At 40.4% G+C, this 17,184-nt stretch overlaps 1 protein-coding gene across 1 annotated transcript in view; it reads right to left on the bottom strand.

The window, feature by feature from the left end:
* LOC140197043 (uncharacterized) overlaps positions 1 to 16,133 on the bottom strand; it is a 128,185-nt gene extending 112,052 nt beyond the window's left edge. The window contains exons 1-5 of the mRNA XM_072256974.1: positions 16,012 to 16,133; positions 12,562 to 12,713; positions 10,068 to 10,170; positions 7,064 to 7,246; positions 1,386 to 1,521 (exon numbers count right to left, since the gene is read on the bottom strand). Coding sequence (XP_072113075.1) covers positions 1,386 to 1,521; positions 7,064 to 7,246; positions 10,068 to 10,170; positions 12,562 to 12,713; positions 16,012 to 16,051 — 614 coding nt within the window. The 5' untranslated portion in view covers positions 16,052 to 16,133. The remainder of the gene's footprint in view (positions 1 to 1,385; positions 1,522 to 7,063; positions 7,247 to 10,067; positions 10,171 to 12,561; positions 12,714 to 16,011) is intronic.
* Positions 16,134 to 17,184: the final 1,051 nt, after the last annotated feature.

The raw sequence follows: 17,184 nt of genomic DNA, 5'->3' as shown, positions 1-17,184 counted from the left end.
ATGGTTAATCCAATAATTAAACATACATTACGAATATGGTTTCAATTTCGTAAATTTTTTGGTTTGAACAAATTTATATTATCAAGCCCTATTATATCTAATTTTTTTTCAACCCTTGGTTATGGACCAAGCCTTTTTGATATGGAAAATGAAAGGTATAACATGTTTCCGTGACTTATTTCTAGATAACTGGTTCATGTCTTTTGAACAGTTATCTAATAAACTTAATTTGCCCAGATCCTATTTTTTAAAGATATTTACAAATAAGAAACTTTTTAAATACCACACTACCTACCTTCCCGATTTCACACCCTACTGATATCATCGATAAGATTTTAGGTTTAAGTCCCTTTCAGAACGGATTAATAGCATCTATTATGATATAATTATGAAATTACAGCCAGGTATATCTGATAAAATTAAAAATGAATGGGAAAGGGAACTTCAACTTTGCTTACCTATAGAGAAATTGGATAAATTTTTTCAATTAATTAATTCTTCCTCTATATGTGCCAAACATATGCTAATACAATTTAAAGTAGTGCATAGGGCCCATATGTCTAAAGATAAATTAGCCCATTTTTATTCCCATATAAACCCTATTTGTGACAGAAGTTACTCTGAGGTGGCTTCCTTAACTCATATGTTTAGGTCCTGCCCTCTTTTGGAACAATTCTGGAAAGATATTTTTGATATTATCTCAACAGTTTTGCATTTTGACTTACAACCCCATCCTATTACGGCAATTTTCATTTGCCAGTGACAGAACATAGATTTTTATCCTCTTCAGCCTGTCGGATGATCACATTTGTTACTTTGGTGGCCAGAAGATCCATTTTATTGAACTGGAAGGAGACCAACCCTCCTACCACATTTCAATGGTTTTCCCAAACTATATCATGTTTAAATTTAGAAAAAATCAGAAGTGACATTTTTGATCCTTCGGTTAAATTTGAAGAGACTTGGAAAACATTTATTCAACATTTTCATATGATGTAATTTGACCTTTCCGAATCCTTCTTATTAACTTAAAATATATGAATAGAGGAGCGGAGTTGATGACGTTATTGAACGTGTTCGATTTAAGATAATGGTCCAGCCTTGTTTTGCTCTATTTGCTTTTTTTTGGGGTTTGGTATTTAGTTTCATTATTTTGGGGGTTTTTGGGGGGGGTTCTTTGTATTTTTTTCTTTTTATTTCTTCTTTCTCTATGATTAACTATATTAAGAGTTTGGAATTCTATTACACCTGTATTATTTGAAATCTTTTTGTATATGGTTATCAACAATGAGATTATTCCAATCTCTCTATCAATATTGTTATTCTGTTTATAATTTTGGAAAATTAATAGAAAGATTTAAAAAGAAAGAAAAATGAATACCCACTTGAATGCTCCTCTGTAATCATAATAGGGCTCATCATGTGATCGCTGGCATTTAGATTTGCACAGCCTACACAGCTTTGGAAATAGGTTTTTATCTGCACCAGGGACGCAAGAGGCAGAGAAAAACTCTGACACAACTAGAAAAGAAAGTTGAAATTAATTAGCAGTGTTAAGAATATAATTCCATAAGAGAACATTCCCAAAGCTCATAATATATGAGCATTACCAGAGTGAATGCCAAATAAAACCTATGCCTATTCAGACCACATACGTGAAGGAGCTCAACTACAGAAATATATTTTCCTTTAAAAGGAATGGGTGAAATGTGATCGGTACAAAATCAGCAATGTTAGCAACGAGACTGTAACAGCGAAATATTTATGGTACATTCAATCCTGTATGCAGATTGTGAAACCCCACCGACTGCACTGTCTTCACTTGGATGTCCAGCTCCCAGCACAGAGAGTGAAGCTTCAGAGTCCTCTATGCTTTACTCACAGAATGACTTTGACAGTCAAAGCTGTCAGTTTGACTGGGGTCACTGAGTTTGCTTGACATTCAAAAACATTCAATAACATTTGAAAAGTTTTAAAAAATAAAAGTACTGCTAAAACATTTAAAAGTAGTTTTACACTTAAACTACTACAAAACACCATGACCTACTATAAATCATTTGAAGCTTAGTTAAATAACAGATAAAAATGTCCTACCTCTCTCCTAGCGGCTGACTTCCCCCAATCACTTGAATGACACTGTCATGCTTGTACCAGGCCTATTCCCTACAGTCTCAATAAGCAGGCTTCTTAGCCTGAGAATGGGAAAGCCTGTGCACGAGGCTCTATACAGAATGCAAGATGGCAGTGGCCTCCACCTTAGGCTCTTAGCGGTTTTGGAAACCAGGTAAGTCCCAGAAAGAGCACTGGCATTAGAGATGCAGATCTACCTCATTAGAACAGAGGACCAAATGATTGATCAGAAAGATATACATTACTTTAGAAGAGGTAGTGAACTAGAGATATTTAAGGGGGGGGGTCCTAGCAGCTGAAGTCATTATAGTCACAAATGCAAGAAAGTCTGCTCTCCTGGTGAAGGGTCTCAGCCTGAAACATTGATCGTTCGTCTTCTTCATAGATGCTGAGTTCCTCCAGCATTTTCTGTGTGTTGCTAAAGTCATTATAGTTACTGGTGGGATAATTTTTTTTTTTAGTCTTGGTTTGTCTTGTGTTTCTGCGATATCATTCTGGAGGAACAAATTGTATCATTTCTTAATGCATGCATTACTAAATGACAATAAAAGAGGACTGTGTGTCCTCATAATCTAATCTAATCTAATCCAATGGTCTTTAACGAGCCAGATTTGGTTTCACAAAAATTTCTCGAAAGATTTAGGACTAGAGATGATTATAATAATAAAGGAGCACGCAACTATTTGGGAATTTTAAAAAAGGATATGAATTGAAAAATTAAGATAATGTAATAGATATCCTGTGAAGTTCAGCAAACACAGGGAAATACAAGATACAAGGGCAAAACGTAGGATAATTTATTCAAAGGGAAGTTGAATGTGAAAGATGGCCATATAATGCAGTGAAGTAACCAAATCAATTGGTAACATAAGTTAGTTATGGGTTTCAGCAGCAGAGATGGAGCCAAAGGACTTGCAGTTAGGCAAAGCTTTTAAGGTGGAATTGGACATTGAAATGCCTTAGATGTGATATTCAATGTTCCATTTGGGGACAGGCTACAACTAGTCTGGTTAGTTTCATACGGCTGGAAAGGAATTTGACAGTACATGACAATAGTTGTGATTTATTAATTTATTTATTGAGCTACACTATGGAATCGGCTCTTCCGGCCCTTCCAGCTCTTCCAGCCATGCTGGCCAGCAATCCTCAATTTAATCCTAGCCTAATCACAGGACAATTGCAATGAGCAATTATCCTGTCAACTAGTAGGTCTTTGGACTGTGGGAGGAAACCAGAGCACCAGGAGGAAGCCCCCACCATCATGGGGAGAACGTACAAACTCCTTACCGAGAGTTTAAACACAAACAACAGGAATTCTGCAGATGCTGGAAATTCAAGCAACACACATCAAAGTTGCTGGTGAATGCAGCAGGCCAGGCAGCATCTCTAGGAAGAGGTGCAGTCGACGTTTCAGGCCGAGACCCTTCGTCAGGACTAACCAAAGGAAGAGTGAGTAAGGGATTTGAAAGTTGGAGGGGGAGGGGGAGATCCAAAATGATAGGAGAAGACAGGAGGGGGAGGGATGGAGCCAAGAGCTGGACAGGTGATAGGAAAAAGGGATAAGAGGGGATCATGGGACAGGAGGTCCGGGAAGAAAGACAAGGGGGGGGACCCAGAGGATGGGCAAGGGGTATATTCAGAGGGACAGAGGGAGAAAAAAGAGAGTGAGAGAATGAATGTGTGTATAAAAATAAGTAAAAGATGGGGTACGAGGGGGAGGTGGGGCATTGGCAGAAGTTAGAGAAGTCGATGTTCATGCCATCAGGTTGGAGGCTACCCAGATGGAATATAAGGTGTTGTTCCTCCAACCTGAGTGTGGCTTCATCTTTACAGTAGAGGAGGCCGTGGATAGACATGTCAGAATGGGAATGGGATGTGGAATTAAAATGTGTGGCCACTGGGAGATCCTGCTTTCTCTGGTGGACAGAGCGTAGATGTTCAGCAAAGTGGTCTCCCAGTCTGCGTCGGGTCTCACCAATATATAAAAGGCCACATCGGGAGCACCGGACGCAGTATATCACCCCAGCCGAATCACAGGTGAAGTGTTGCCTCACCTGGAAGGACTGTTTAGGGCCCTGAATGGTGGTAAGGGAGGAAGTGTAAGAGCATGTTTAGCACTTGTTCCGCTTACACGGATAAGTGCCAGGAGGGAGGGGTGGAGGGGACGAATGGACAAGGGAGTTGCGTAGGGAGCGATCTCTGCGGAATGCAGAGAGAGGCGGGGAGGGAAAGATGTGCTTAGTGGTGGGATCCCATTGGAGGTGGCGGAGAATAATATGTTGGACCCGGAGGCTGGTGGGGTGGTAGGTGAGGACCAGGGGAACCCTATTCCTAGTTGGGTGGCGGGAGGATGGAGTGAGAGCAGATGTACATGAAATGGGGGAGATGCGTTTAAGAGCAGAGTTGATAGTGGAGGAAGGGAAGCCCCTTTCTTTAAAAAAGGAAGACATCTCCCTCGTCCTAGAATGAAAGGCCTCATCCTGAGAGCAGATGCGGCAGAGAGGGAGGAATTGCGAGAAGGGGATGGCGTTTTTGCAAGAGACAGGGTGAGAAGAGGAATAGTCCAGATAGCTGTGAGAGTCAGTAGGCTTATAGTAGACATCAGTGGATAAGCTGTCTCCAGAGACAGAGACAGAAAGATCTAGAAAGTGGAGGGAGGTGTCAGAAATGGACCAGGTAAACTTGAGGGCAGGGTGAAAGTTGGAGGCAAAGTTAATGAAGTCAACAAGCTCTGCATGCGTGCAGGAAGCAGCGCCAATGCAGTCATCAATGTAGCGAAGGAAAAGTGGGGGACAGATACCAGAATAGGCACGAAACATAGATTGTTCCACAAAGCCAACAAAAAGGCAGGCATAGCTAGGACCCATACGGGTGCCCATAGCTACACCTTTAGTTTGGAGGAAGTGGGAGGAGCCAAAGGAGAAATTATTAAGAGTAAGGACTAATTCCGCTAGACGGAGCAGAGGGGTGGTAGAGGGGAACTGATTAGGTCTGGAATCCAATAAGAAGCGGAGAGCTTTGAGACCTTCCTGATGGGGGATGGAAGTATATAGGGACTGGATATCCATGGTGAAAATAAAGCGGTGGGGGCCAGGGAACTTAAAATCGTCGAAAAGTTTAAGAGCGTGAGAAGTGTCACGAGCATAGGTCGGAAGGGATTGAACAAGGGGGGATAAAACCGTGTCGAGGTATGCAGAAATGAGTTCGGTGGGGCAGGAGCAAGCTGAGACAATAGGTCTGCCAGGACAGGCAGGTTTGTGGATCTTGGGTAGGAGGTAGAAACAGAAAGTGCGAGGTGTGGGAACTATAAGGTTGGTAGCAGTGGATGGGAGGTCCCCTGAGCGGATAAAGTCGGTGATGGTGTGGGAGACAATGGCCTGGTGCTCCTTAGTGGGGTCACGATCGAGGGGTAAATAAGAGGTATCCGCGAGTTGTCGCTGTGCCTCGGCAAGGTAGAGGTCAGTACGCCAGACTACAACAGCACCCCCCTTATCAGCGGGTTTAATAATAAGGTTAGGATTAGTGCGGAGGGAGTGGAGAGCAGAGCGTTCCGAAGGAGTGAGGTTGGAATGGGGACAAGGTGTGGTGAAGTCGAGACGGTTGATGTCCCGTCAGCAGTTAGCGATAAAGAGATCCAGAGCAGGCAGAAGACCAGAGCGGGGTGTCCATGAAGAAGAGGAGGGTTGAAGACGGGAGAAGGGGTCATCGATGGGAGTCCCCCCCCCTTGTCTTTCTTCCCGGACCTCCTGTCCCATGATCCTCTCTTATCCCTTTTGCCTATCACCTGTCCAGCTCTTGGCTCCATCCCTCCCCCTCCTGTCTTCTCCTATCATTTTGGATCTCCCCCTCCTCCTCCAACTTTCAAATCCCTTACTCACTCTTCCTTCAGTTAGTCCTGACGAAGGGTCTCGGCCTGAAACGTCGACTGCACCTCTTCCTAGAGATGCTGCCTGGCCTGCTGCGTTCACCAGCAACTTTTATGTGTGTTCCTTACCGAGAGTGGCGGGAGTTGAACCCAGATCTCTAGTACCGTGTAGCATTGTGCTAACCACTACACTACCGTGATGGGGTTAGAAAAATTTGTTTTTCATCAGCTTCAGAGTTTGTTTCATCAAGTATCACAGTTGTAAATTTTAATTTATTCAGTAATGGACTTTGGCCAAACCATTAACAATTTAGATATAGCAAAAGGAATAAGAGAATTAGGATTTGAGTCCCGTTATCAGACATATTCCAGCCCACTGTCAATCCATTCACACATCCCTGCCCTCACCATCCAACCACCGCCCCCTCCATTCCAGTCAACTCCACTACTGGCCAGCAGATGGAATGGATTCACCAAGTGGGTTCAGTCTTTTTTAAGTTAACCTCATTGCTGCTTTCAAGTTTCTCTACAATAGTACAAGTGAGGTAGAGAATAGTGAAAGAGGGATTCTGTAGGATTGGTACTAGGCAGATGAAGACTGGAATTGACTCAAACCAACCCAAAAGGCAAATTATAGGCTAAAAGAAATGATAGCAAACTCATGCTTGGTTACAGTCTAACAACAATCCCATAAATTCCACCAGGACAGAAGCTTGCTGTTGTAGATATAAGATAAAGACAGAACTGTACACAGCTCATGTAGTGCACAATGTACTTGATCTCGACACCTCATGTAGTGCATAGGCACTGATGCTTGACACTGCAGAAGGCTGACCTGCTCTGTGTGCCCACAGCAAATGGAGGGTAGAGATAATGAGGAGGAAGTAGGTAAGAAATAGCATAAGAATAATTGAAACTTTGGATTGGTGCACATTCATTCCAGAATGAGTGACTCCCATGTTGCTCATCAGCTTGGAATAAACAGAAAACTTGTTCTGAAGGTAGTCCATGTAAATTCTTTCATCGACACAAGCATTGAGGAGTTTCTGACTGAAGAAAACAACTTACATTTTTCAATTCTGTCCTCTCTATTCCATTTTTCTGGATACTTATTCAGAAGAGTTCCTACTGGAATGATCCAGCCACTGGATTTTTTTAGACCAGTGTGGCATGATTTCTTGCCTTCCAACTGTTCGTACGAAAAGCTGCTGCCTGCTTTTACAACTGCTACAGCGTAGTAGCATGTCTCTCCTGTAACAATACAATACAGAGCATTATCAGAGGCATTAAAACAGACAGTAATCTCATTCATATGCAACAAATACATTTCAATCCACCTAAATCTATTCTGACATGGAAAGAGGTTAAAATATGTTATGACTTCTGCAGAATGCTCTGAATACACAAGTAATTATGCTTCATATATGTCTTAAGCAGCAGAAAATAAAGTACAAAGTGAATTGTTGAAAGAACTGTGAACTGAGATCTATCATAGGTATTGAGTTATTTTGTAGAAAGAGGATAATTGCAATATTGAAGTTACAAACAAAATGCTGGAAGAAATCAGCAGGTCAGGCAGCATCTGTTGAGGAAATGGACAGTTGATACTTTCGGTTGATGCAGATGCTGCCTGACCTAATGAAATCGTCCAGCATCTTGTTTGTTTCTCCAGATTCCACCATCTCCAGACTGTTGTGTAAAATTAGTCAGCTCCATGATGGGTACTAGTCTCTGTAGTATCCAAGACATCTTCAAGGAATGGGGCCTCAGAAAAGCAACTTCAATCATCAGAGACCCCCACCACCCAAGACATGCCCTCTTCTCATTGTTACCATCAGGAAGGAGGTACAGAAGTCTGAAAGCACACACTCAGCGATTGAGGAACAGCTTCTTCCCGCCTGCCATCTGATTTCTAAATGGACATTGAACCCATGAATGCTATCCATTATTTTTTTCTTAAATTTCTGTTTCTGCAGTACTTAACTTAATTTAACTATTTAATATACATATATCTACTTACTGTAATTCAGTTTTTTCTATATTTATCATGTACTGCGTTATACTGCTGCCACAAAGTTAGCAAAATTCACGACATATACCAGTGATATTAAACCTGATTCTGATTCTAGTCTAAAAATTGCTGAGCTTTCCAGTGTCTTGAGATTGATGCAGTGTGGGGACTGTCATAAAAAAATTAACATCTTGACTTGGAAATGTATTCTTGTATATTTATTATTACTGTATCTAAATCTAGAAACTCCTAACCAAAGCACTCTTGCAGTGTCCTCAGCAGAAAGCCTGCAGTGGTTCAAGAAAGTGATTCATCACTATTTTCTAAACAGTAATTAGCATTGCAACAAGTATTGGTCTTGTTGGTGATACTCACACAGTTCCGAATTAAAATAAAAATTATTAGTAAAATCCTAACATGCATCAGTTATGTGCTCAAAGAAGCTAACTGTTGTTTTGATGGAAAATGATCAAATTTGAATGTTTACTCTAAAAAGCACCCTTCATGTTCAGGGTGGTGGGAAGGATGGTTATGGCTGTTAACTTCAAATTCCTTGAAAATACATCCTTCAGTGAATCCATTAGCTTATAAAATATACATAAAAGTTGCTGGTGAACGCAGCAGGCCAGGCAGCATCTCTAGGAAGAGGTGCAGTTGACGTTTCAGGCCGAGACCCTTCGTCTGACGAAGGGTCTCGGTCTGAAACGTCGACTGCACCGCTTCCTAGAGATGCTGCCTGGCCTGCTGCATTCACCAGCAACTTTTATGTGTGTTGCTTGAATTTCCAGCATCTGCAGAATTCCTGTTGTTTGAGCTTATAAAATATGTTACTTTATATGCACAATTTTAGCAATTTGTGCAATTAATCATAGTTTATTCTTTTTTTTTTCTGGAGTTAAAACAGTTCCATAAAATAGAACTTTTAATTAACCGCTTAAGATTTACGCAATTAACGAATATCAGCATCTTAAACTCAACTGGCTGGCAGGTAAGCAATCTAAAAAATATTTGCTCTGCCACGTTCTTTGTGATCTTTTCAGCCGGTGTTTTTAAAAATTAGCCCAGAAAGAAAGACAGGAAGCTATAGGCCAATTAGTCTGAATTCAGTGGTTGGTAAGATTTTTGAGTCCATTATTCAGGATGACTTACAGGGTGCTTGGAAGCATGTGATAAAATAGGCAAAAGGCAGCATGGGTTCTTTAAGAGGAGATCTTTGCTGATAAATTGGTTGGAATTCTTTGAGGATGTAGCCAATAAGATAGATAAAGGAGAGTCAGTAGATGTTTACTTGGTTCATGGTGAGGGGTCAGGTGGTGCTTAAGAGAATACCTTGTCAGTTTCCAAGCAAATCTCTTAGGTAGCCAATAGCTGCAATATTTTAAGCTAGCCACTGTTTGATTACTACCAGGAAGTTACAAGTATATATTTTGTGTTGGGAGACACAAGTGACCACAGACACGATGATGTGAAGAAGAAAAAAAAAAAAAACTGATGGCTGGAAGTTCATTGTGATAAGTAGGGGCTGATAAGGAGAGAGCAAAACAGGGGCATGAGGAGCCAGGTGGGGTGAGGGAAGGCAGGAGGCAGGAGGCAGGAGGCAGCCTCTTGTGTCTCCAGAACACCTTCCATGATTAGTCTTGGAGGTAGTTGAGTTTACTTACTTCACTTTTTATTTATAAATGTTACATGGTATTTTGTTACATTTCCTATTGAACAAGGTGAATTTAAAGGAAGTGTGGGAAGTTGAAAGCACAAAAACTAGAGCTCCAGTACGTTGAATGTTAGACTGGGAAGTGGAGCTCTGGGAAGTTGGAATGCAGCATGGTAACTGAGACCCGGGTAAGAGGAAATTGGGGCCCAATGAACCGGTGCCCTCGGGCTGTAATAGTGAAAAGGAGTACCAGAATCAGGGCCGGGGAGTAGCGAGGAACATGGCAAACATTACTTGTGAGCCAAGTGCAAATCATTATTAGATGATAGATTATCAGCATCTTACCTAAAGTGATTGCGTTCCTTTTTTTGTATTTTGATTAATTATGTAAGTGTTTTGTAAGTACTTACCTGTAACTTGTTCAGCTGCAAGTGGCTTTAGGCGTCCTTGAGATAAAAGGCCTCCCTCATATATATCTCCGCCATCCACAGTTATAGCATCCACTGTGTTCTCCTGCAAAAAAAAGAAGCATGTATTATTTATTAGAGAGCTCATTCCTTCTTTTCAATTTTAAGATTTACTCGGGCATCAGTTTTTCTCTCTGATTTTATCCCCTGTGCCACTTTGGCTATACTGTCCTCTTCACATTTTTTATTAAAGTACATTTCTTCATATTTTATTTTCAATGGGTATTTGTCTGCCCCTTTTTCCAACCTATCTACGTTCCCATGCACTCAAGTTCTTCTCAATGTTTACCACCGACTCAAGCTTGTGTCATTTGCATACCTTGCACACATATATCTCACCAAATGTACATTAAAAAAACATTAGCCCCAGATCTGATCCTCAGAGAATATTAATATCGCCATCCTTCAGTCTGGAAAATAACCATTCACCACTGGTTCTGCCTTTAAGCCAATTTCTGATCCATTCTCCCTCCAGAACTTTTAATGGAAGAGCCAATGTCAAGTCCAATTACCTCATCCTAAATGCCAAATGACTGCACCCCCTGGACCCGCCTCCCATGCAGAACTTTATCAAAGGCTTTGCTAAGGTCTGAGTAGACAATATGCACTGTTTTTCCTTCATCAATATTTCTGGAAAATTCCTTGTAAAACTCTAAGATTGAATGCACAAAGCCATGTTAACTACCCCTGATCAGACCCTGTCTATTCAAATACTAATATACTCAGTCCATTAGATATATATCTGGGCCCTTACTTAATATATCTGTCCCTTACCAGACCGATATAATAAGAACAATCATTTTCATTTTTGAACTCCAACCCCCGGCGATGAAGTCCAATCTGCCATTCCCTTCTGAATTATTTATATACCAGGATATTTACTTCTTTGTGTTTCATGCACCAGCTATATTCCTCAGTACTCCACTTATAGGCAGATTATCCTCTTAGATAACAATTCACATTTTCTATCAAAGATGCATGACCTCAGATAAAAGGGGCCAAAATTTAGAATTGAAATTTGAGGTTGCAAAATCTAAGTCCTGTCAGAGTCCAAATATCATTATTCTTGTATGTTCTCCCACTTATTTTCATGTAGGTAGTAAATAATTCAGGACCAAGTATCTTGGGGAACTCCATTAATTATATCTTTCCAGTCTGTAAAGAATCCATTTATTCTGATTCTCTGTCTCTATGTATTAACACACTTCTTCCTATATTCCAATTGTTCATATTGTGCACCAGATGTTCTCACCTTTTTTTTTACTATCTTTCCTGCACATAACCCTTCAAATACCCTTCCTGGTCTTCTGTCTGCTCTTATCTCCCAGTAAGTGGTACAGGGTTACCCCTTCTCATCCCAATAGTTCACTCTCAGCTCTATTAGAATTTAAATAATTTCCACAGATTGATCAGTTTAAATAATTTCTACAAATTGATCATTGTCACCTTGCTATCAACTGCCTCTTTGAGCTCTTTCGTACTCTTATCTTAGGCCACAAAATTTTACTAAGCCTCCAGATCAAAATGTAATTTCTATTTCAACCAATCCTGGTTGGTGAGAAAGGAGGAGGGTTTTACGTTAACATGCCATGGTAATTTTTTTTCTATTCTCATCATACATCCGTTACCTTCTATTTTAATTTTACTTTTTTTCCTTTAGTTGCTCCCCATTCAAACCTTTATTTGTCAAGACTATTTTATGATCCTGCTGCCATCTCACGATATTCTTAAGAGATTTCCTTTGTCCAAGTCACTTTCAAATATAGGCAGCTGTTGGAGGAGTTTTTTTCCCTTACTTTTAAGCATTCACTGTCTTCAAAATCTGCTATATTATTTTTCAAGGAAGGAGTAGAACTTTTGCGAAAATGGTCATGTTATTTGACAAGAATTCATGGTAGCATTCCAGGAAATCCAGTTGGTACTGTTCTCATGTCTTTGGCCAAGTTTTTGGCAACCTCTTTGCATATGCTTAATACTTTGGAACTTGTGTTTTACAGATACTGTGTATGTACAAGATATTGCCATAGAAAATTTTCCTCAGTTAATGGCATGTGAACAGCCCTAGTGATATGCTGTGGTTCTAAAATTCATCTCCATTGGCTTCAGTCTGAATGTCCTCAAGATCAAAGTCGGCAATGTTGACCTTGTGCCACAGCAGTGCCAGTATGAAAAGTATATGAATTCTACTGCCCTCCAGCAAATGTCTTACCGACCTGGTCTATGAGAAAACTGAGCCCATGCTAGTGGTCCTGTCAAATTAGAAAGGGGGACGTTCACAACAACATTTACTGGAACACTTGCATTGAATATCCAATGATGACTACTATTTCTATTTACTTATGTGAGTCTTCTTATTAGTTCATGACAGCTTGATAACTCGGCTGTAAAATAATTGATCATAATGGCCATGTCTATGGCAGAACAAAATAAAGCCCACCTTGATGGCATGCAAACATTCTCTAACATCCTTCTTCTTTACACATTGGAATGAATCTCCTTTCATGTTCTTTTTCAAATCATCGCATTTTGCATATTCTGCATTGCTAATTACACACCACCTTATGGGATCTTGCGTGGCACATGAAAGAGCTGGAAGGAAGAATGGAAGGTTGTCATAATTCAATTGTACATAAAGGCAATTGACTTGACATGTTGGATTGGGAACACATGGGTGAGTGCGGTGCTGCACCTGCAGCTTGCCAATTGTAGACAAGATAAGCTTTCTAGGAATTAAGTCAGTATGAAGCTGCTCTGGTACTTCTGAGAATAATCAGGTTAATCATGAGCTAAGGTGTTAATTTGTGATTAGAAAGCTTTGTTCTGAACATTCAAAAATGACAGGTACTGACTTTGTTAACCCATCATATTTTAAATCAAGGACAATATAAAGGGAGTATCACATTTAGCAGGTACTATTCTCATTTCATCAAACAAATCTTGTTGGTGTTTGGCAGAAATGATGAGCTTTCAATGTCATTTCTGGATTAGGCTGTCAACTGAAAACTCCTATTGTCCATCCAGAGTCTAGTGTCCCTTAGTGCCTCACCTAAGGGTTTCCTTTATCCATCTCCAACGCAGTAAATATTATGTTATAATGTAAACTTACTCAATTGCTCGGCATCAATTAGTGGCTAGGATTCTTGTACCACAAATTGGATAAGCTCCTTCTGAAATTGAGACTATTTAAAAGTATAACTCCTCAGAGAAAAAAAATAATTTTGGTACATGGGGTTTGTAGTCCATTCCTTTAAAAGAAAAGCTGTAGAAAACTGTGGTTGGTCAAAAATTACTGAAAATATTCATTCAGTTCTACCAGCCTCAGTCGGTGTTTATGCTTCACACGATCTTTCTCCAGCCTCCTCACCTCTCACTTCGAGGCCTGCCATACCATGTTTCCTCATAGATCTCCTAATATTCCTTTAAAAGTATCTGTTTCTTTGCCTCAACTACTAATTATTGCAGGTTCCATTACCTAACCAACTTCAAACCATTAATTATTTGTTGGGGTCTAAATGAGGGAGCACCAAATGCTCCCACTAACCTTTTTCACTCTAGCTTCAAAGGTCATCAGCCTAAAGCTATGAGATGGCAAATGGAGGTATGTCATAGCAAACTGTGGCAGCAGAAAGACTCCTGTGATAGCAATTGCAATCGAACTGTGATTTCATTTATCTTGAATGCTACCTGATCAGTTTTGTCAATTTATCGATTATCAATTTTTAAACCTAAGTCCAGAAACTTGAGCAGGCATTAAAGACAATTTCATGACCTCTATATAATTTCAGAGCTGCTAACCCATTTAAAGTACAGATTAGTGGTTGTTAAATAGAACACCCACACATAAATACAATGTACTTTTGTCACCAGTCACAGCAATTTCTAGATGCGGAAAGTATAACTGAAAACTGACAAGAAATGGGTAATGATTTTGTTGTTAGATTATGATGAGTTATTGCTTGCCACTTCAGTACTAATTAAAATTTGTATTTAATTTTATGAAAATATTGTCAAAGAGAAAGCTTTTCTCATATATGGATGTGCATAATTTTCATCAGCAGACCACGACACATGGGGGTCTATGCAACACAACCAATGATGTCTCTGATCTAAGTCTGTACGTTTTGGCAATTCTCTCCGTCTAACTGCATTTCTCTCTGTCTGCATATGCATATCTTTGTAGGACAATTTAGAATAAACCATTGCTGTATTCAACTTGAGTTTTTGCTGAGCATGAGAAGAGACCGGTACTGAAGAAACATCAATTTCTGAGTTTGTCACTGCAACAAATTTAATGCTGTCATTCAAAGTTATGTGCTTTACAAATTTGATTATTCTCCAAGTACGTTTTCCTATAATTTAGAAAAAGATAACTATAAGAGCACAAGTCGTAAACAGAAGAAAGTACATAAATGCTAGAAATCCAAAGAAACACACACAAATTGCTGCGGGAACTCAGCAGGTCAGGCAGCATCTATGGAAATGAATAAACAGTCGACATTTCAGGTCAAGACCCTTTTTCAGGACTGAAAAGGAAGGAGGCAGATGCAAGAATAAAAAGCTGGGAGGAGGGGAAGGAGGCTAGCTGAAATGTGATAGGTGAAGCCAGATGAGTGGAAAAGGTAAAGAGCTGGTGAAGAAGGAATCTGATAGGAGTGGAGAGTGAAGGGTGGACAATAGGAGAATAGGAAGGAGGACCCAGGGGGAAGTAATAGATGGGTGATAGAGGTAAAAGCCCAGAGTGGGGAATAGGGGAAGAGGGGAGGGAGATGAGCATTTTTTTTACCAGAAGAATAAATCGATATTCATGCCAACAGGTCGGAGGTGATCCAGATGCTATATAAGGCGCTGCTCCTCCATTTTGAGGGTGGCCTCATCTTGGCACTAGAGGAGGCCATGGAATGACATATCGGAATGAGAATGGGAATCAGAATTAAAATGTTTGGCCACTAGGAAGTTCCACTTTTGCCGGATGGAGCAGAGGTGCTCAACGAAGTGATCCCTCAATTTACAACAGATCTCACCAATGTAGAGGAGTTCATCCGGAGTACCCGACACAATAGACGTCCCCAGCAGACTTGCAGGTGAAATGTTGCCTCACCTAGAAGGGCTGTTTGGGGACCTGAATGGAGTTGAGGGAGGAGGTGTATGGGCAGGTGTGGCACTTAAGCTGTTTGCAGGGATAAGTGCCAGGAGGGAGATTAGAAGGAAGGGACAAATAGACAGGGGAATCGGGGAGGAAGTGATCCCTGTGGAAATCAGAGGGGAGAGGTAAAGATGTGTTTAGTGATAGGATCCCTTTGGAGATGGCCGAATTTACCAAGGATGATGTGTTGGATGTGGAGGTTGATGGGGTTGTAGGGAAGGACAAGAGGAACTCCATCGCTGTTAAGGAGGTGGGAAGATGGGGTGAGCGCTGATGTTCGGGAAATGGAGGAGATGTGGGTGAGGGTAGCATCAGTAGTGGAGGGAGGGAAACCCCATTCTTTGAGGAAGGAGGACATCTCTGATGTCCTGGAACGGAAAGCTGTGTCCTGGGAACAGATGTGGCAGAGGCAAAGAAACTGAGAAAAGGGAATAAAGTCTATTTTACACCTATTTGGAGAAAAGGCCATGATTTAATTATTCTTTTCCATCATTATTCTTTCAGAGGCAGTTATGATCTGTCCATTTATATCAAATGTTACTTCTAAAATTCCCAGAAATTTTTCTCCGAATCTTTTGTAGTCAAAAGAAAATCCTAACATATTATTTGTTCTATGCTGCTGGAAACAAAATTTTGTTTTGTTAATTTAAAAAGCAAATATTTAAATAAACATGTTAACAATGAATAATATAATTGAAGAAATACTTTCAGATAAATTCCTTCAAAACCAATGTTAATACTCACAAATAGCTCCAGAAATTAGAATGGTGAAAAGCAAATTCATCCTGCCACGGTGTAGATTGACAGAATAGAGAGGTCACGTTAGCTTGTCACAAACCTGCGCTAGCAGTTTGAGACAAGATTTCCGTGCTCTTTCCCTGCTTTTATACTACTGGGAAATTGCTATGTTAGCAGAACAAGAGATAAGACTCATGTTGACTTGTTTGTATTATATTTCACCAGTGGACCTATCTGGACTCATCCCCACATCTAATACAATCATCTAATCTTTGTTTGATCCAGAATGATTGCAGAATGGGAGCAGAGTACAAATATAGAGAAGCCTAAGAAATATTTTCCCTCCTCTTGATAGCAGCAGGGATAGATGACATATAAAAATAGTAGAGTCTAGCAAATCAGAGAAATTACTTTACAACATTTGGATTGCTCCTTTCTGTGTCGAGGTCCTCATTGACAACAATAGACGAACCACAGTATGAACTCTTTTCATGATGGAGAAGTTTATATAGAACATAGAAAAATACAGCACAGGAACAGGCCCTTCAGCCCACAATGCTGTGCTGAACCAGCTAAAAAGTAAATTAAAAACAAAACAAATCCCTCCAACCTACACAATATCCATATCCCTCCATCTTCCTCATATTCATGTGTATCTAAACAACTCTTTAAAAATCTCTAATGTATTTGTCTCTACCACTGTACCAGGCAGTACACTCCAGGCCTGCGCCATTCTCTAAGTAAAACTTTACCCAGATATTTTTCTTTGAACCTTCCCCCTCTCACCTTCAATGCATGCCCCCTGATATTAGACATGTCTGCCCTGGGAACAAGGTACTACTCCTTGTCTACTCTGTCTATGCGCCTCATAATCTTATAAACCACCATCAGATCTCCCTTCAGTCTCTGTCGCTCCAAAGAAAACAACCCAAGTTTGCCCAGCCTCTTATAATAGAACCCCCTTCTAAGCCAGGCAGCATCCTGGTAAACCTCTTCTGCACCCTCTCCAAAGCCTCAATGTCCTTCTTACAGTGGGGTGACCAAAACAGTTAAGGATATTGCCCTTAACAGTTAGCTGTCTTCTTGCATTTGCCCTACCAAGGTGTAACATCTCAGAATTATGTGGGTTAAGCTCCATCTGCCATTTTTCTGTCCATATCTGTAACTGATCTATATTGT

This window comes from Mobula birostris, chromosome 4 (assembly GCF_030028105.1).
Source record: "Mobula birostris isolate sMobBir1 chromosome 4, sMobBir1.hap1, whole genome shotgun sequence".
NCBI classification, from domain to species: domain Eukaryota; kingdom Metazoa; phylum Chordata; class Chondrichthyes; order Myliobatiformes; family Myliobatidae; genus Mobula; species Mobula birostris.
Note: the sequence above shows the minus strand (reverse complement) of the source record. Positions and strands in the feature narration are given on the sequence as shown.